This window comes from Elephas maximus, chromosome 1 (genome assembly GCF_024166365.1).
Source record: "Elephas maximus indicus isolate mEleMax1 chromosome 1, mEleMax1 primary haplotype, whole genome shotgun sequence".
Classification (NCBI taxonomy): domain Eukaryota; kingdom Metazoa; phylum Chordata; class Mammalia; order Proboscidea; family Elephantidae; genus Elephas; species Elephas maximus.
In genome coordinates this window covers 39,503,882-39,524,689 of record NC_064819.1, presented here as the reverse complement: position 1 = coordinate 39,524,689, position 20,808 = coordinate 39,503,882, and the positions used below count along the sequence as shown (strand labels likewise).

The following is a 20,808-nucleotide window of genomic DNA, read 5'->3' as shown; positions in this document are numbered from 1 at the left end:
TTACAGACAGGAAGTTCAACAAAATCCATACAGGATAAATGCAGAGAAATCCTATAAGCACATCCTGGTCAAAGTGCTAAAAAACAAAGAGAAAATCTTGAATGCAGCCAGAGAAAAAATGACAGATTGCTGACAGAAGAGCAACGGTTTTAATGACCACTGACTTCTCATTGGAGACAGTGAAGCATTTCTTGAATTACAAGAAATTTGAAGAAAGTTCTTTAGGCTGAAGGGGGAATGATAACAAATGGAAACACAGACCTTCAGGGTGAAATGAAGAGCTACAGAAATGGTAAATATGTGGGTAAATATAAAAGACATCTTTTCTTCTTAATTTTAAAAAATATATATGACTTTTACACCAACAATTATAACATTGCCTTGTGGAATTTTAAATGTATGTAATTATAAAACGTATGACAACTATAGCTTAATGTTTAAGGAGGGATAAAAATGGATTAATACAGTTGCAGAGCTTGTATATTTTACATGAAGTGGTTTATTATTAACTGTAAGTAGACTGTGGTCTACCCCCTAGAGTGCACTGTCCAATAGAACTTTCTGTGATAATGAAAATGTTCTATATCTGTGTTGTCAGCATGTAGCCACTAGCCACATGTGTCTGTAGAGCACTTGAAATGTGTCTAGTCTCTTTGAGAAATTGAATTTTAATTTTATTTAAATTTAATTAGTCACATGTGGCTGGCAGGCACCATATTGGACAACACACACCCTAGAGCAAGCACTGAAAAAATAATGTAAAGCGTTATAGCTGCAGAGCTAATAGATAATTAAAATGCAGTTCTAAAAAATAATGCAAAGAGATAGAGCAAAAAAGTAAAAAGGTACTTAAAATGGAGTTCTAAAATATATATAAGCAAATAAGAAAAGAGCAGTAAAGGAGGAAAAAAGGAGAAACAAAGGGGACAAACAGAAAACAAATAGATTTAGGTTAGATCTAAATCTAACCATGCCTATAATGAAGTGCTAATGGATTAAACATTTCAATTAAAAGGTACAGATTGTCAGAATGCATAAAAAAGCAAGATTCAACTACATGCTATGTACAAAAAAAAAAAAACGCTTTATATATAAAGACATAAAATAGATTGAAAGTAGACGGATGGAAAAATATATACAATGCAAACAGTAAACACAGGAATGCTGCAGTGATTATGTTAATGTTATATTAAAATAGACTCTAAGACAAAAAGTATTACCAGCAATAAAAAGGACACTTCATGTACATACAGAATAATATATGAAGCAAAAATTGACAGAATTACAAGGAGAAAAAGACAACTCCACTTCTTTCTCCCATGAAGCAGCTAATAGGTTTGAACCGCCAACCTTCTGGTTAGCACCCAAGCACTTTAACCCCACTGTACCACCAGGGCTCCTTACTGTACCACCAGGGCTCCTTAATCAACTTCACAGTTTATGAATTTTAACACACTCAACTATTGGTAGAAAGAAACAAGTCTCAATAAATTCATAAAGATTGAAATTATACAGAGTATGTTTTTCACAATGGAATTAAAATAGACATCAGTAACAGTAAAATACTAGTAAAGCTGTAGCTACTTTGAAATTAAAAAGAATGTTTATAAATAACCCATGGAATAAAGATGACATGAAAACAATAGCTGCAGCAGTAGACTCAAACACAACAACAATCATGAAGATGGCACAGGACCAAGCAGTGTTTCATTCTTTTGTATGTAAAGTCGATATGATTCAGAACTGACTTAATAATGGCAGCTAACAATAACAGCAAAGGGTAATTAGAAAATGTTCAAACTGAATAACACTAAAAATATAAAAATTAATCGCAGTTTTTACAGGAAACTTTATAGCTTTAAATGCTTTTATTAGAAAGCTCCAAAATCATAACCTAAGGTTTCACCTTAAAAGCTAGAAAAGGAAGAACAGAGTAAACTTGAAGTAAATAAAACCAGAAAAGGATAAACAAAATACGTGGAATGAAAATCAAACAAAGAAAAAATAACAAAACCAAAAGCTAGTTCTTTGAAAGACTTAATAATTGATAAAGCTCTAGCTAAAATGACAAAGAAAAAAAGAGAACACAAATTACCAGTATCCAGGATGGAAGATGCTTATATTAAAAAGATGATGTTATGAACCAATTATGTTAACAAATTCAACAACTGAGATGAAATGGACACATTTCCTTCAAAATTACAACTTACCTAATTGATAAAAGAAAAAACAAAATCTAAATAATTCCACATCTACTAAAGAAATTAATTTATCAAAAGCCTTTTTTTTTACAAAAAACGTCAGGTCCAGATGGCTTCACTGATGAAGTTTATCAGACATTTAAGGAAGAAATACCATCAGTCTTACATCAGCTCTTTCAGAAAATGGAGAAGACAGCATTTCCCAATTCGTCTTATGTGGCCAAATGCCAAAACCTGACAAGGGAATTTTTAAAAAAAAGAAAGAAGATTACAGACTAACATACCTTATAAACACAGGCAGAAAAAATTCTTAACATTAGCACATTGAATCCAGCAGTGTAAAAAGGATAATGCACCATGACCAAGTAGTATTTATCTCAGAAATGCAAGGCTGGGTTATTATTTAAAAATCAATTAATGTGATTCACCATATTTACAGAATAAAGGAGAAAAACTTTATGATCATTAAAAAAGGTATTTGAAAAAAGTTGAACTGATTATAAAAACTCTCAACGAACTAAGAGTAAAGGAGAACTTTTTCAGCCTGACAAAGGATATCTGAAAAACATGTAGTTAACTTTTCTTAATGCTGAACTATTGAACACTTTCCACTAAGATTGGGAACAAGGCTTTTCCACACTTTTACTACTCTCATTCATCATTGTCTTTGATGCCCTAGCCATTACAGTAAGGGAAGAAAATGAAATTAAAGGCATAAAGTTCAGAATGAAAAAGTAAAACTATGTATGTATGTACAGCTGATATTATTTCTATAGAAAATTCTGTGGAATCTATAAAACAACTTCTAGAACTAATGAATGAATTTAACAAGGTCATAGGATACAACCTTATATACAAAAATCAGTTGTATTTTTATATTCTAGCAGCAAATAATGAGAATGGAATTTAAAATCAATTCCATTTACAATAGCAAAAAAAATAATAAATAAATTGAAATTAAAGAAGATACACAGTTTTTATCAATTGAAAGGCTTACTTATTGTTAAGATATAAATTTTCCCCAAATTGATCTATTAAATCAACATAATCCCAGTCTTAACACAGCAGGGATTTTTTTTTTTTTTTTTTGGTAGAAAATGACAACGCTGATTCTAAAATACAAGGCAATCTCAAAAAAGAGCAACCAACTTGGAAAATGTATACTTGCTAACTTGAAGACTTACTCTATGTTTATAGTAATCAGAATTGTGTGATGCTGACATAATCATAAATAAGTAAATCAATGGAACTGAACTAAGAGCTCAGAAATAGAACTACCCTCATATGGTCATTTGATTTAGACAAAAGCTTCAAAGCAATCCAGTGTGGGAAAAGGAAAGCTTTGTCAACAAATGATGCTAGAAAACTGGACATCCATATGATTTCTCTCATATCACATGCAAAAAATTAATTCGAGATACATCAGAGACCTAAACATAGACCAGGTGAAAATCATAAAAGTTCTAGAAGAAAATAGGAGAATATCTTTATGAGTTGTGGGTAGACAAAGATTTCTTAGACTAGAAAGCAATAACCTTAAAAAGAATTAAGCTCTTCAAAATTAAAAACATCTCCTCAAAAGACACAATTAAGAAAACTAGTAGAATTAGTTTTTCATAGAATAAGCAAACCACAGATTAGGAGAGAATATTCTTAAAACATGTATCTGACAAAGAGCTGATTTTCAGGCTGTACAAACACTCCTAAAACTCAAAAAAAAAAAAGCCCAGTAAAAATTGGCAAAAGATTTTAACAGACATTTCATAAAGGACAATTAAAAAATGACCAATCAGGACATAAAAGGATGTTCAACATCAGCAGTTATCAGGTAAGTGCAAATTAAAACTACAGTAAATACCATTACACATTCACCAGGATGACTGAATTTTAAAACCTGGCAATACCAAATGTTGACAAGAATGTGGAGGAACTGGAACATTCACACATTTGGGGGGAGTGTAAAATAGTACAACTATTTTGGGAAAAGTTCTTGCAGGTGTTTGTTTTTAAACTAAAAATACACATACCTATTACCCAGACATTCCAATCCTAGGTATTTAACCAACAGAACTGAAAGCATATGTCAATGAAAAAAAAAAAAAGTATAAGAATGTTCACAGCAGTTTTATTCACAATAACCAAAAGCTAGAAACAGCCAAGGTGTCCATCAGGAGACTAAGCAAAAAAAAAAAAATAATAAATACAACAGAATATTATTTAGCAATAAAAAAGGCAAACTGCTGATGCACATAACATGAATAAATCTCAGAAGCATTATGCTGGGTGAAAGAAGACAGAGAAAAAAGTATACTTATACTGTATGAGTTTCATTTACATGCAGTTCTAGAGCAGATAAAGTTAATCTATAGTGGAAAAAAATCAGGCGGTTTCCTCTGGGTGGTTGAGGGAACTTGACAGGGTGATGGTTCTATATCTTTATAAGGGTTTCCATTACATGGATGTATGCATTGGTCAAACGCATCAAATGCTACACTTTAAGATTTGTCCGTTTTACGGTATGTAAATTTTAACTCAAAAGAAAAAGAACTGAAACATTCAACTCTAGTTAATGATACATGTGCTGAAGTACAACAAAACAGCACTGTGAATTGATAGATGGGTAGATATTCAGATGGTCATTGTAAAATTGTTTCTCAGTTTTGATACGTTTGAAAATTTTCATAATAAAATATCAGGAAGATGGGGAAGCAATGGAGAGCACTATTTGACAAGTTGATTAGGGGAAGTTGTTATTGTTAGGTGCAGTCTAGTCCCAACTCATAGCAACTCGATGCACAACAGAAATAAACACTGCCTAGTCCTGTGCCATTCTCATAGTTGTTATGCTTGAGCCGATTGTTGCAGCCACTGTGTCAGTCTGTCTCATTGAGGGTCTTCCTCTTTTTCTCTGACCCTCTACTTTACCAAGCATGAGGTCCTCCTCCAGGGACTGATCCCTCCTGAAACATGTCCAAAGTATGTGAGACTAGTCTCCTTTGTGGTTACCTTAATATTTACCCCTATTTTTCTAAGTTTAAACCTAACTTTTATTTCTTTGTATCAACTTGACTTTCTCTACATATGAAAGATGTATGACTACATTTTTTAGTCCCTCTTTATTGTTTTAATGTTGTCATCTTTTACATAATAACATCACTGTTTCCCCATTTTGAGCATTTTTTAATCTTGATTTATTTTTGTGATTTCCCTATCTGGGTTGACATCTGGTTGCTCTGTCCTGTGTTCTAGTCTTGGGTTGATATCTGATATTGATTTTCTAACCAGAGAATTCCCTTTAGTATTTCATGTAGTTTTGATTTGGTTTTTACAAATTTCCTAAACTTTTGTTTATCTGGAAATGTCCTAATTCTGCCTTCATATTTGAGAGACAGTTTTGCTAAATATTTGATTCTTGGTTGGCAATTTTTTTCATTCAATGCTTTATATAAGTCATCCCATTGCCTTCTTGCCTGCATGGTTTCTGCCAAGTAGTCGAGCTTATTCTTATTGACTCTCCTTTGTAGGTGACTTTTCATTTACCCCTAGCCGTTCTTAGAATTCTCTCTTTATCTTCAGTTTTGGCAAGTTTGATTATAGTATGTCTTGGTGACTTCCTTTCGAGGTATACCTTATGTGGAGTTTCATAAGCATCTTGGATAGATGTCTTCTCATCTTTCACTGTATCAGGGAAGTTTTCTCTCAACAAATCTTCAACAGTTTTCTCTGTATTTTCTGTTATCCCTCCCTGTTCTGGTACTCCAATCACTCGTAAGTGATTTCTCTGGATACAGTCCCACATGATTCTTAGGGTTTCTTCATTTTTTTTTTTGATTCTTTTATCTGATTTTTCATAAAATATATTGATGTCAAGTGTTTTATCTTCAGTCTCACTAATTCTGCCTTCCATTTCCTCAATTCTGCTCCTCTGACTTTCTATTGAGTTGTCTGATTCTTTGATTTTATTGTTAATCTTCTGAATTTCTGATTGCTGTCTCTATGGATTCTTGTAGTCTATTAAATTTTTTTGTTGTGTTCTTGAATAACTTTTTTAATTTCTTCAACTGCTTTATCTGTGTGTTCCTTGGCTTCTTCTGCATTTTGTCTGATCTCCTTCCTGATGTCTTGAAGACTTCTGTATATTAATCTTTTGTATTCTACATCTGGTAATTCTAGGAAGACATCTTCATCTGGAAGATTTCTAGATTCTTTGTTTTGAGAGCTTGTTCAAGCAGTCATGGTCTGCTTCTTTATGAGATTTGATATTGACCGTTGTCTCCGAGCCATCCATAAGTTACTATATTATTTTATGTTTGCTTACTGTATCCTAACTTCTTTGTTTTGTTTTCATATGCCCAAATAGGATACTTGAGTGAGCTAGTTTGATTATTTTCTCCTTTGAAGCTCTAATGTCCTGTCACGAGATGGCTAAAAGTGTTACTAGGTATATGAGCTTAAGAGTCCATTCTTTTCTTTTATGGATTCAACTCAGGTGTCCAGGTAGTTAGTCATCAAGTATGTGGTACAGGCTCTGTCCTACAGTCTTAGAGAGGCGGGGTGATTGGTGTAGGCACAGGTATCCGGTTGCAACAGGACATCACTCCATGAACAAGGCAGGGGGCTGACAATCATCCCCCAAGTATCTGTGATCAAAGCACATCCCTGTTCCCTAGAGCACACAGGTGGGTGGGTTCTGCAGCCAGACTGTGGGCACCCAGTGCTTTTGGTTATTAGGACTGGGAGGTACCATTTATCCTTGGACCCCATCACAGGTGGCTAGGTGATGTGGGTGGAGCCAGCAGTCCTCAGGCCTCAGATGTGGGTAGGTGAGGGTCCTGTTTAATAGGCAGCATAGTGTCAAACATCAAACACGCACCTCTCCACCACACAGCTGAAACAGTTGCAGTCTTCCAGTAAGGGTCTGTTCTGAAATGGGCCCACATAGGTCCATGCAGGGGTGAAAGGTATTCAGAGTCCATGGACTTCGTGCCTGGACAGGAGCTGCTCTGTCCTGAACTCCCCAGCTTAGTGGAGCTGGCAGATTATCTATTCCTCCAACTGTTAATTTTGTTCCTTCTCCAAGGCCAGGAGAATGGCTCAGGGTGCATAGCAGGACCTGTCTCAGCCCCAGAGAAATCAACACTGAAACCAGCTTGGGGGCTGGGGGCACATTAAAATAAGCACAAGTACTTAGCTTTTGCCAAGAACACTGCTTTTCACTGGTTCTGGAAGTGTGAATAGGCTGTGCAGCTCACTGTCTCTCCCTGAGGAAACCACGTCCAGAAGGCTATGGCCAGCTCCACCGCAGTAGCTCCAGGGGATTGTGCCTTAGGGTTCCTGCCAAGTCAAGTTCGGCAGCTCCTCGCTGCTTTTGAACCGTCTCTCCTTCCCCTTGCCGCTCAGTTTATTTTCGAACTTTGCCTTTGATGTTCAGGGCTCCTCGCTTTTCATATATATAATCGTTGCACTTGTTTTTTTGGGTCTTTGTTGTAAGAAGGATCACAGAAAGCCTCTGACTACTCCACCATCTTGGCCCTGCCCTCTCCCCTTTGCTTATTTTTTGATTGAGGTGTTTTTATTGTCAAGTTATAGGAATTATTTATATATTCAGGATATTAAACCCTTATCAGATATATGATTTCCAAATATTTTCTCCCATTCTTGTCATTGTCTTTTCACTGTCTTCACACTGTTCTTTAATACATAAAAGTTTTATTTTGATGAAGTCCAGTGTACCTATTTTTTCTTCTGTTGTTCATGCTTTCAGTGTCATATCTAAGAATCCATTGCCCAGTACAAGGTCCTGAAGATTTAACGTATTTTTCTAAGATTTTTATGGTTTTAGCTCTTATATTTAGGTTGTTGATCCAGTTTGGTTTAATTTTCATACGTGGTGTGAGGTAGCAGTCCGACTTTATTCTTCTGCATGTGGATTGTCCCAGCATCAGTTGTTGAAGAAACTGTTGTTTCCTCATTGAAGGACTTGATACCCTTGTGAAAAAAACCAATTGACCACAGTTGTATGGATTTATTTCTAGACTCAATTTTATTCCATTGGTCTATATATCTATCCTTATTCCAGTACTATACTGTTTCAATTACTGTAGCTTTGTACTGTATTTTGAAATCAGGAAGTATGGGTCCTCCTACCCTTTGCCTCCTTTTCAAGATTGTTTTGATTTTTGGGAGCCCTTACAGGTCCCTATGAATTTGAGGACTGACTTTTCCATTTCTGCTAAAAGCTGTTGTAATTTTTTAAGTATTGCTTTGCAGCCATAGCTCTCTTTTGTTAGTATTGCTATCTTAGCAATATTAAGTGCCCCAATTCTTTAACACTGGATGTCTTTGCATTTTTTAGGTCTCCATTGATTTCTTACAGGCATGTTTTGTAGTTTTCAGTGTGCGAGTCTTTCACCTCCTTAGTTAAATTTATTCCTAGCAATTTTATTCTTTTTGGATGTTATTGTAAGTGGAATTGTTTCTTTTTCTTGCCTCGCTTCTCTGGCTTGAACTTTTAGCTGAATAACATGTTGAATAGCAGTGGTGAAAGCAGGCATCCCTGTCTTGATCCGTATCTTAAGGGGGAAAGCTATTGAGTATGACATTAGCTATGGGTTTTTCATAAATATACTTTTTACTTTCTCCCTCTGTTGCTACTTTGCTGAGTATTTTTAACATGAAAGGGAGTGAGATTTTGTTAAATGCATTTTTCTGCATCAATTGAGATGATGCTGTGGTGGTTTTCTTTCATTGTAATAATGTAGCATATTACATTGATTGATTTTCTTATGTTGAACCACCGTTACACTCCTCTAATAAGTCCCACTTGCTCAAGGTGTGTAATCCTTTCAGTGTGTTGGATTCAGTCTACTACTGTTTTCTTGAGGATCTTTGCATCTGTATTCACCAGGGATCTTGGTCTGTAATTTTCTTTTCTGTGGTGTCTTTGTGTGACTTTGTGAGAGTTTGAGAATTGGTGCTAATTCTTCTTTAAATGGTTGGTTGAATTTGCCAGTCAAACCATCAGGTCCTGTAATTTTTTACCCCCTGTTGTGAGGTTTTTGATTACTGATTCAGTATCTTCACTTGTTACAGGTCTGTTGAGATTTTTATTTCTTCTTGAGTCAATTTAAGAAATTCATGTGTTTCAAGATATTTGCCAATTTCATCTAAATTATTTAACTTGTTGGCATACAATTGTTGATGGTATTCTCTTATAATCCTTTATATTTCTATAGAGTTGATAGTAATGTTCCCATGTTCATTTCTGGTTTTAGTTTTTACGTCTTCTCAATTTTTATCCTTGTCAGTCTGGCTAAAGCTTTGTTAATTTTATTCAGTTTTTCGAAGAACGAACATTTGGTCTTTTAATTCTCTCTTGTTTTTCTATTACCTATTTCAATTCTCTCTAATCTTCATTATTTCCTTCCTTCTGGTAGCTTTGGCCATAGTCTGGTCTTCTTTTTCTAGTTCCTCAGAGGATAAAGTTGAGTTATTGATTTGATTAATGTAGGCATAAATAAATTCCCTATGAGTACTGCCTTCGTTGCATTCCACAAGTTTTATATGTTGTGCTTACATTTTCATTTGTCTCTAAGTATTTTGTAATGTCTCTTGTGATTTACTTTTTGACTCATTGGTTGTTTCGTAGTGTTGTTAGAATTCCACATATATGTGAAATTTCCAGTTTTTCTTCTGCTGTTGAATTCTAATTTTTTGCCATTGTGGAATGTAAATTTAAACAATTTAGTAATAGTTAATAATTTAACAATTACATTGATTAGTTGTTTAATTATTAGTGATTACTAAATGATTTAATCAATCAAATTTATTGAGACTTGTTTTGTGACCTAACGTATCATCGAGATCCCTATGGTCCTTGTGCACTGGAGAAGTATGCGCATTCTTCATATTTGATGAAATGTCCATATGTGTTATCATTTTGTTTTTAAGCCTCACCAGAAGCATATTTAACATCCTAATTTCTAGCAACATTCTATTGCAGATGCCACATTTATTCTCCAAGATGATAGAGACTTTCTCCATAGCTCTCTTCACTTCCCTCTGAACCCTCACCAGACCTGCTTTTGAATAATTCTACCAACAGTCTGTTCAAGGCAATCTAGGCTTTTACTATTAGGCATCTTTAAATTCTTCCAGCCTCTATCCACTACCCAATTCCAAAACCACTGCCACATTTTAGGTATCTGTTAGAGCAGCACCCCACTCTCCTGGTACCAAATTCTGTTTTATTTATATAACCCATTGCTGTCGATTCCAACTCGTAGTGACCCTAATGCTGCTATAACAAAAATACCACAAGTGGTTTGCTTTAACAAACAGAAACTTATTTTCTCACAGTTCAGGAGGCTAGAAGTCCAAATCCAGAGTGCTGGCTATAGGGGAAGAGTTTCTGTCTGTGTCAGCTCTGGAGTAAGGCCCTTGTCTGTCTTTGAGCTTCTGCTCCTGGAGATCTTCATGTGGCTTGGCATTTCTCTTCCTCCATCTCTGCTGCTTTTGCCTGCTTGTTTAATCTCTTTTATATCTCACAAAAGATTGATTTAAGACTCATCCTACACTAATCCTATATCATTAACATAAAGACAACCCCTTCCAAATGGGTTTATAACCACAGGCAAAGAAGTTAGGATTTGAGACACAATTGTTATTAGACACCCTTGTCAAAAATCAGTGGACCATAAATGTGAGGGTTTAATTCTGTTCCATTGTTCTGACCTATCCATATGTCAGTATCATACTGTCCTCATTACTGTAGGATAAAGTTTTGAGACGGAAAGTATGAGTCCTGCTACTTTGTTCTTTTTCAGGATTGTTTTGACTATCCTGGGTCCCTTGCATTTCCACATGAATTTTAGGATTGACTTGTCACTTTCTGCAAGAAAGCCAGCTGTGATTCTGATAGCTGTTGTTTTGAGTTAGTAGACCTTTAGGTTAGCTTTTGAGATTGGATCAGTGTGCCTGAAAGGTCATAGGTGTGAGGAAATAAGCCAGCCGGAGAACTGACTGTGGGAGAGGAGAGTAACTCAGGACAGTATTTCAAAGGCCCCTTCCTCTCACTACCAGATGAAAGAAAAATTATTGGTTGGATAATACAGACTGCTGGAAAATCATTCCACAGTTTGTACCTTTCATAGCAAAACACCTAGCTCCCTGTCTTCACACAGTCTTACACTTGACTACAGGTTAATTTTCAGTGAAAGAAGATTTTGCCACTGCCTATCTCTTTACACTGTTTTAAAGTACCTGTTCATAGTTAATCATCACCGTATTGGTGGAGGTACTCTGCTTATTAAAGCCCTACACCTGTAGTGCTCTGCTATGATTGCCCTTGTAGCCAGGCTGGAGGCTGCTGTACCACACTGTGGTTTTCATTTTATAATGGAAGCATTTCACAGTTGTCACTTTTTTCCTTTTCTTTAGGCAAGGCTTGAAATCTATGCCTTAAGGGATACTGTGGTTATTTACCTGACACCTGAAAGCAAGTAAGATGCTAAGTATTCTTGTTCTATTGTGTAAAGCTCTTTGTAAAGATAATCAGAATAAATGTTCATGATTTTCTGATGTGATAAAGTTTATATTTGATTGATCAAATTTTTAACGTATACTCAAAATTAGCCAAGAACTCTTGAGGTTGCACCTTTGTAGTACAATATAAAGGGCAGGAAGTTTAATGTAATATTATGTTTTTCATTCAGTACTGATAAATCTTAGTCTCATAAATGATGTAATAAAGCATTATATACTTCCTAAAAAAAGAAGGAAAGCAGCATTTTGTCTTAATCTGTCCATGATAGGGTCTGAAGGACAGATCAAGTATTGTAAATATCAGCATAAGAGGAAGCCTGTGGTTTGTCTGCAAAATTTTGTAGTGGAAACTTGATGATAATTTTTAGTTGTTTTGAATGAAAGTCAGGATTTCCTATAATAGAAATATCAGTAGGTGAACTGAAACAGCACTACTTGCTGTACAAAATTATTTATTCCATTGGCAGTATTACCTAGGAAATAAATTACCAAGCAAATGAATTACCAATCAGTATATACATAAAATGTTTAAGGACACTTTGTGCAATGTACGTATTTATTCACTTCCAGCATTTGATGACATGGCTTATGCCATCACTCTGACCGTCATCCTTTCTATGGAAAAGACTTTTTGTTTTTTTCCTAACCAAATGAAGTTTAGCTTCTCTTTCTTGTTCACCATGGCTTACCAGAAACAGTTTTCTAGATGTCTACCATGTTTTAACTATACCTTTTCCCAACCATTTACATTTCTCCACAATGTACAGAAGATAGAAAGCACCAGGTCCTTATTTGATGTACGTGCATACTTTGTATAAGTACCTGTCCTTTTTTTTCCCCACTAAGTTAACCTTTCTGAACCTAAGTTCCTCATCTGTAAAATGAAGGTAATCATCCCTTCCAGGCAATGCTATTGGATTAAAGGAGAAATGTCTAAAGTCACTTTCTAAATGTCAGTTCTTTACAAATGAGTGGTGGCATCCTCTTCACCATCATCATTATTGTTATTGATGCAGAAATAAAGAGCAATTGCATCCCGTTTCTTTTGCATAATTAAGAAGAGGTATGTGTGGAACAAGATGATGGTGGAGATAACGGCATGTAACTTTCCTCCACATCAGGAAAGAAGAAAGCCAATTTAATATTGGAAAGGGAGAGAAATATGACAATAAGCTATAATCTGTCCCCACACCCTACCAGAACAACTGAAGACTTGCAGCACCAATATTTATAATCCCGATGGAACTTTTCAGTCTCTCTGTATGTTGCTGTGACACATGCCCCTGGTTTGAGAAACACTAGTCAAAAATATGTTTCAATTGATGAGAATGTGTTTTCAGTACGAAATCAAAAAACATTTTACTGTCAAGAATACATTATTTCTTCACCTCAGTCAACCAGTCCTAAAAGAAGAAGAGATAAGGAGTTAAGAACTGTTCTTACCAAACAGTTAATAATCTATTCTAAGATGCTTTTCATTTGGATCCATAGATCTGGTGCTTTCTACTTGCAAAAGTTAAACATAGCAAATCGGTAATTTCTTAGTTTATTCCTTTTGTCTTTCTCATGTAAAGAAATTGTGTTGAGTCTCTCCATTTTCCTACAGTTTTTGAGTATAAAACCAAAAAAAAAACCAAACCCGTTGCCGTTAAGTCAATTCTGGCTCATAGCGACCTATAGGACAGAGTAGAACTGCCCCATATGGTTTCCAAGGAGGGCCTGATGTATTCGAACCGCTGACCTTTTGGTTAGCAGCTGTAGCTCTTAACCACAATGCTACCAAGGTTTCCAATGGTAGGTAAATCCTGTACAGACCATATTCAGTTATTATAAGATACTGGCTATAAATCAAGCCCTGTAGATACCAGTACTACAATAAAATCCCTATTTATGTAATCTTTCACAGGATTGTCCCTTGTTTCCACTTAATCTCCTTACTTTTTTAACCAGTTGTTTTGTCTATAGTCCAGTTATTTGTTGAAAAGACTTTTTCTTAATTAAACATCTCTACAGTAACCTCTCATCTATCATAAGTAGCGTCCTTTCTCTAATCAGTTTCTTCTTAGCTTTTCAAGTTATGTTTCATTTCCTAGTTTAGTTTTTCTGCCTCTGTTACAAAACTTCCATCTGGTAACTACCCTTACTTTTACTTTTACTTTTTCTATTGTTTTTCACTTTTACTTTTTCTCATATTTCCACTTGATTCATTGGCTCATGCTGGTTTTTATATTTAAGATATGCTTAAGAATTTTTTAGTGGTCCCCTGAATTCCCTTGGAACTGTGAAATGCTTCAACCTTAATGTTTATGTCCAGGTCTAGTTTTAAACAAGCTTTGGAAGTCCTGCCTCAACTCTCAAGTGGCGCAGATAAAAAGTAAGTTCTGTATTTTTGGGGGATTCAATTAGGTAACTTTTATCACCCAAAAGTACCCTATTAAATATTTTTAATGATTTGCATTTAAGGATGAGAATTATTTAATAGCCCTTAATATTGTGTGTTCTGTTAACTTTACCTGGCCTGGGAGAGGGACAGAATAAGGTAAAACCTTTCTTCTGGATGTATTACAATTAAGTAATTAGCTCTTTTCTTGTTTTATGTGAGTAGTACAGAAAAAAGCCATAAGAAAGCTCATTTTGACTTAGTCAGTAAATTATATCATTTGATTATATTTTAAAGAAGAGAATATCTAGATTAATGTAAAAGGGGGCATCCTAGTAAAATGCAGGATCTGTGCTTTTTTGCCTCATGGAGTAGCTAGCAATATAAAATAACATTTTGTGCTATGTGAAGTATTAAAAAAGAATAGTTATATATAGCATAGTAAGGTTGTATGTATTTCATTACTGCTGCACTAATGATCCAGCCTGAGTTTAAACTTGGCCACTCCCTGGTGTATGTAAAGGGAATTCTGACCTGAGAGTCTAGACCAGCAGGTATCATGAGTGCCAGCCTGCAGGCATTCCCTGAAACACAAACATTTGTAGACCTTTGCGCTCTCAGCATCAGCAGCTGAGCCCACCCACCTTTCATCTGGTTGATCAGTCGACACACAAGTACTGCGGTGCCCTTGCTATGTGACCGCTACTGTACTAGGTTCTATGGAGGATTCAAGAGATGTCAGACATGGTCCCAGTCCTCAAGGAGCAAGGTCTGGTTGGAGAAATAATAAGTATGGTTCTGAAGAGGATAATTAACAATGTTAGGCAGTTCCAAGTTTGTGCTGAATTAGGGCCGTAGCAAAGATGAATGTTGTGTAAACTCAGAAGGGAGAGAGACCACACTGGGCTGGGTTACGGTAATAGCACATATTACCATGGGTAGGAAATTGCGTGTAGGGATTAGGCTTGGACGTAGCTTTGAAGAGTGGGCAGCAGACAGATTCTTTCGCTTGTATGTTCCTAGTGCAGTCCTTGTCTTTTTTCATAATGAGCAAATGGGTGGATATACAAACAAAGCCGGTACCTACAAGCCTTTTTTCCATTTTCTTGCTTTGTTCTTTTCTCACTAAATTCAGCCTCTCTGGATTAGTTGCAAACTTTGTTCATTTCTTTATGATAAAAGATTAAAATAATCACTATTATTTTACAGTGTTCTAATAGTGAGCATTATTAAAAAAAGAGCATTATTAGACTTTGAAATAAACTGTTGAACCCAATTCCAATAAACTATATAGGGCCTATCATTTTTTTTGGGTTGCTGTGCCTGGCACATAGTCGGTTCCAAAAAAATGACCGCCGTGATAGCAACATGTGCAGATTTTTATCTTTAGATGATGCATGTTAACGTACTTGGAGCCGAGTTCTTGGTGCTTCGTCTGCTCCATGTGGGCTCTGTGAACCCTCCACTCTAACATATGAACGTGTTGTACAAGTTGGGGAAACACTTGAGATATCAAGTAGTAGAATAATTTGCCCAGCAGAGTTAGAACTAGTCCTGATTCTTTGGGTGCCTGATATGCTAGCTTAGTTTACCACTCTTCGATATTTGTTAATGACAAAAATCTAAAATTAGAGGAATAGAAAATAGATCAATCGTTGCTGGGGACTGGAGGCTAGGCTAGGGCCTTGGAGGGGTGACTACAAAGAGCAGCATAAAGGGATTTTAGGGGGTAAAGGAACTGTTCTGTATCTTGATTTTCATTACACAACTGTATGTGTTTGTCAACATTCATAAAGCTGTACACCAAAAAGAGTGAATTTTAGTAAATGTACATTTTTGAAAAGTGAATTAAAAAAATAGGCTCAAACATTAGACTGTTTTAAGAAGGAACCTAATCAATCTGGGGTTAGGAGACAGAAGGGAGATTGATATATTCCTTTTAATTAAATTCTTTGATTGACTTCTGTTACTAAGTTACCAAAAACCAAACCCATTATTGCTGTTGAGTCAATTCCATCTCATAGCGACCCTATAGGACAGAGTAGAACTGCCCCATAGTGTTTCCAAGGAGAGGCTGGTGGATTTGAAATGGCAACGTTTTGGTTAGCAGCCGAGCTCTTAACCACTGAGCCACCAGGGCTCCATGTTACTAAGTTAAGAATCCACAAATAATAACCTTTTCAGCTACCTTCTAAAAATGCCAAGGTGAAGTCAGTGCTGAGTAACTGGCTCCACTAAATGTTTTCTTATGTTGTTAGATGACCTTCATTCTGTCAGCTTGTAAAGTACTCTCTCCTCCCTTACAGGTTACTGGAAGAGCTTCTGAACAAGTTCAAGAGTAATATGCATCTGCAGCTCACCTGTTTCCAAGCTGCTTCTTCAGCCATGATGAAAACATAAATACCGCACCCACAAAACAAGGGTAGTCCAGAAAGATAACAAAAATAAAACTATTAACTTTCTTTAGTTCCCCAGAAGATATTTGTGTATAAAACACTGGGTTTGTAGTTTTTCTTTTTTTCCCAGGTGGTGGCTTAGAAAAATGTTGATATCTTTTCTTTTAACCAAAATGACCTTGTTCGAAATGCCCAAGCAGCATTTGCTTTGTCATCTCTGTTGGGTTCGGTCTTGTACGACTGTTTGAAACACCTGGTAAACTCTGTGTCTCTTAGCTCTGCATGGCATGGGGAATGCTGCAGGCAGAGTTGCTGCAGGGAGTGTTTCCAGATGCCCTGTGCTGTCTCTGTACAGCGGCGTTGCTCAGCAGCTTCCAAGACACATAGAGAGATTGACAAGTAGAGATGCGAAAGTTATATTTAGACATCTTCAGGGCTTTAACTGTCCTAAACTGTACAGCTGCACTTAAAACAATACAGGCAGCTCTTAGTCTCCTGACTCTAGTGAGTATTTACAAAAACGGGTGATCTGCATTAGAAATGTTACATTTAATGAGTAGATTATTTGTTTTCCAAATGTCCATGAATTTCCATTCCTCTATCTAATTTTTATTTTTACAGTAGTAAACATACACCTTCTTGGTGTAGTTTTTTTTTTTTTTTTTTCTCACTTCACTGTTTATTTGCCTGCGCCACTAAATTCCTGTCAATGTGTTTGCCTGTCCCTGAGGATCTTAGTGTTACATTTAACTGCTTTGTTGTGGTGGCTGCAGTCTGCAGTGTTTGCTAAAGAACAAACCAAGCCCTGGCACTCATGGCTCACGCCCTATCCATACAGCCCTTTGAACGCCTTCTGGCTCCTTCCCTCCAACAGTTTGTTTTCTCTCCTCCACTTCTTGCCCTTGGGAGTATCTTGCTCAGTAGCCACGAGAATGCTGGCCTGCACTGCCTACATTTCCTGAGATTCGAAGTGTCTTAGTCATCTAGTGCTGCTATAACAGAAATACGACAAGTGGATGGCTTTAACAAACAGAAGTTTATTCTCTAACAGTTTAGGGGCTAGAAGTCTATATTCAGGGTGCCAGCTCTGTGGTAAGGATTTCTCTCTGTTGATTCTGCAAGAAGGTCGTTGTCATCACTTTTCTCCTGGTCTGGGAGCTTCTTGGCGCAAGGACCCTGGGTCCAAATGAATGTACTCTGCTTCTGGCACATCTGTCTTGGTGGCATGAGGTCCTGCTCCTCTCTCCTCACTTCTCTTTTTTATATCTCAAAACAGATTGACTCAAGATACAGCCTAATCTTGTATATTGAGTCCTGTCTCATTAACATAACTGCCTCTAATCCTGCCTCATTAGCATAATAGAGGTAGGATTTATAACACAGTAAAATCACATCAGATGACAAAATGGCAAAAAAGCGCACAGTACTGGGAATCATGGCCTAGCCAAGCTGATAACATATCTCACATAACTTTCCCCCACCTAACACTGTCATACTATGAGCAATTCTCTACTTGTAGTCTGTTTGTCAAGGTTTTCAGACTTTTCTGTGGGTCTCATAGAATCCCACGCTTTAATGCTGAAGTTAATGTCTTTAACAATACAAGTAATTTTAGAGCACAGTGAAGCCACATAAAGTACAACTTAAGTAAATGCTATTGTGTTTGTTCATTTGATGTATGGGGGGAAGTCATAGTAACTTGAAATGAAAGTTTAATCTTTTACAAATGGGTTTGATAAGGCGTACTAAGCACTAGAGGGACTGTGTCTCTCCTAAAGCATGGTAGCCATTGTAGTCTAACATGGCTCTGAGCTAGACTGCAAAACTGCAATCCTGAATGTTTGTGTTATTTTCAATATCTAGTTCAGAACATTCAGCCAATAAAGACTCTATCTTTGGTGTAAGATATAATTTAGTTGACTTTTTCTCCAAGCGTTTTTATTTTCAACATGTTTTTATTAGTGTTTCATATGTCAAGTTTTAACATTAAAAATAAATATTTAAATTTGGGTTTGCCCTATGTTTGTCTGATCATTGGCAGAAAGCATCTGTTGGGTGTCCTGCTAATCCCCTATTTGTTGGGGGCTCACCATGTGCTAGGAGCCCTGGTGGCACAGGTGTTACGTACTCAGCTGCTAACCGAAAAGTTGGTGGTTCCAACCCCCCAGTCACTCTGCGGGAGAAAGATGTGGCAGCCTGCTTCATCTTTGGTTCATTTGCTTTATTTTACAGCGTTGGAAACCCTGTGAGGCAGTTCTGCTCAATCCTATAGGCTCACTATGAGTCAGAAGCAGCAGGTTTGGTTTTTTTGTTGGTTATCACGTGTTAGGTGTCATATCAGATTGTCTCATTTAATCCTCACAACAACGTTTTGACAACCTTATGAGCTAGGTGGCCTTATCTCCATTTCACAGATGAGGAAATTGGGAGTTAGAGGTTTGTAACTTATTTTAATTATAAGGCTGGTAAGTGGCCGAGTCAGGGCTCTGCCTGCTGGGTGTCTGGCTTCATGTCTCATTAACTCAGCCCGTGTACAGCTCTTGCTCCCAGGTGAACCTGTTTTCTGTTGTTCAACCCCAGTGACACAGCTCTGGTGAAGCACATAAATGCCAGAGGTCAGTACCCTTTAACAGCATAGGAACAAGTTAAATGCTTTTGTGGCCCCAGAATGGAGAGGTAGGGACATAAAATGCCCGTACCCAAATGAGGTGGTTCGAGGAATACTTTTCCAACAGACAAGGGGGACTTCTTGGAAGAAAGGGGGATTTCAAGAGCTACTTGAGTTATTGCAGAAGAATTTAGTGGTTAAGAGATGGTGGGTAAATAGGAGTTAGGTTAGAGGAAAGGTGAGAGGTATAGGAGAACTCAGAGCAAGTTTACAGAGAGGTACCCCAGAAAAAGAAGGAAGGTGTTCAAAGGTGTTTTCAGCCCTCAGGTAGCACTTTGGTTTTAGCACATCCATGTTTGTGTGGATCAGGACGGCTTCATGTGACTTAGCTAAGTCTCCCTCACTTTAAATGCAAAAGGAATATTAGCAACTAGTTTGGTTTTACTAAGACTTTCTATATCAGTGTACCATGAAAGTGGCATGTTCTAGAAATGACTTGGGCATTGCAAAACAAGAATCATTGCTGGAGCCACAGTTTACTGAGTCACTCTGCTGTCTTGTCATCCCGCATGCAATTTCTTAAAGGGAATTAGCAGCAAAGATTAAATGTTCATTCTCAGTTTGGGACAGGGTGGTGCCGTGTGCATCTGTTTTAATCATGTGCTGTGGCGTATTAAGCTATTAGTTGTGTCAGAGCATCAGAATGTGTTTGTTGAAAAGCTATAAATTTCAGCCAGTTTTTAATCAAGTTTCTAAAATAAAGGGAAATATATTTTATTTAATATATACTAAAATAATTAACTATAGCTTTATGGAGTGAAACTTACCTACAATTTGTCCTTAAACATTTATTTAGCAATACTGTTATAAAGATTGTTGTATGGATTTATAAACTGCTTTCTGAGTCTGAAAGATACAGTCATATTTGACATACATACCTCAGTTGGAGCTGCAGTTCTAATAATTCAGCTTTGCCTTCAATACTAGCTGTGTATTTTTATATGGTAGGGTCATGATGTGTTTTGTGTACTGAAGTCATCTTGTTTTCTTTTTACCCGCATTTTTTATTAAGTTTTAATTATATTTATATTAAGTTTTATTGTATATATCACTGGAAAGCATTTTTTTTAACCTGGTCAGATTATAAATACATAACAATAAATACTTTATGAACAGAATTGGGATCTTTAGATTACCTCTTTGCAGTTTGTCTAATAAAAGCCCAAAACCAGATGCTGGAGAGTCGATTCCAACCATTTTTGTGTCCGAGTAGAACTGTGTTCCATAGGGTTTTCAGTGGCTGATTTTTCAGAAGTAGATCACCAGGCCTTCTCAGGCACTTCTGGATGGACTCAAACCTCCAGGCTTCATTTAGCAACCAAGAGTGGCAACCGTTTGGACCACCCAGGAATGGTAAAAGTATCTTTTTCTTGTCGAGGCACATAAACGTATAGACGAGGTTAGCGCTTAAACCAGTCATCCTGTCTTTCATCAGTGTTTTCACCATGACTGATTCCCACTGGTTTTGTTATTGCAGTTGTTATTGATACTGCTTCTGTCAAGTTTTGCTTGAATATTCCTGTCCTACCTGCCTACAAACCCTCTAGCTATGCACAAATCCCTGGAAACCCAGACCACTGCCTAGACTCTTAACTGCAAAAAAAGGCCCACAAAAGGACC

At 36.6% G+C, this 20,808-nt stretch overlaps 1 protein-coding gene across 3 annotated transcripts in view; it reads left to right on the top strand.

Annotated features, from left to right (window-relative positions):
* The window catches only part of EXOC2 (exocyst complex component 2), a 313,056-nt gene extending 294,621 nt beyond the window's left edge, over positions 1–18,435 (top strand). The window contains exons 26-28 of one of the 3 annotated variants that reach the window (XM_049882080.1): positions 11,640–11,701; positions 14,059–14,118; positions 16,431–18,435. In XM_049882080.1, the coding sequence (XP_049738037.1) occupies positions 11,640–11,701; positions 14,059–14,118; positions 16,431–16,524 (216 nt within the window). In that variant the 3' untranslated portion in view covers positions 16,525–18,435. Of the gene's footprint in view, positions 1–6; positions 3,063–11,639; positions 11,702–14,058; positions 14,119–16,430 lie in introns of those variants that run through there. The other 2 variants (XM_049882096.1, XM_049882088.1) reach the window with 2 other exon arrangements.
* The last annotated feature ends 2,373 nt before the right edge of the window (positions 18,436–20,808 follow it).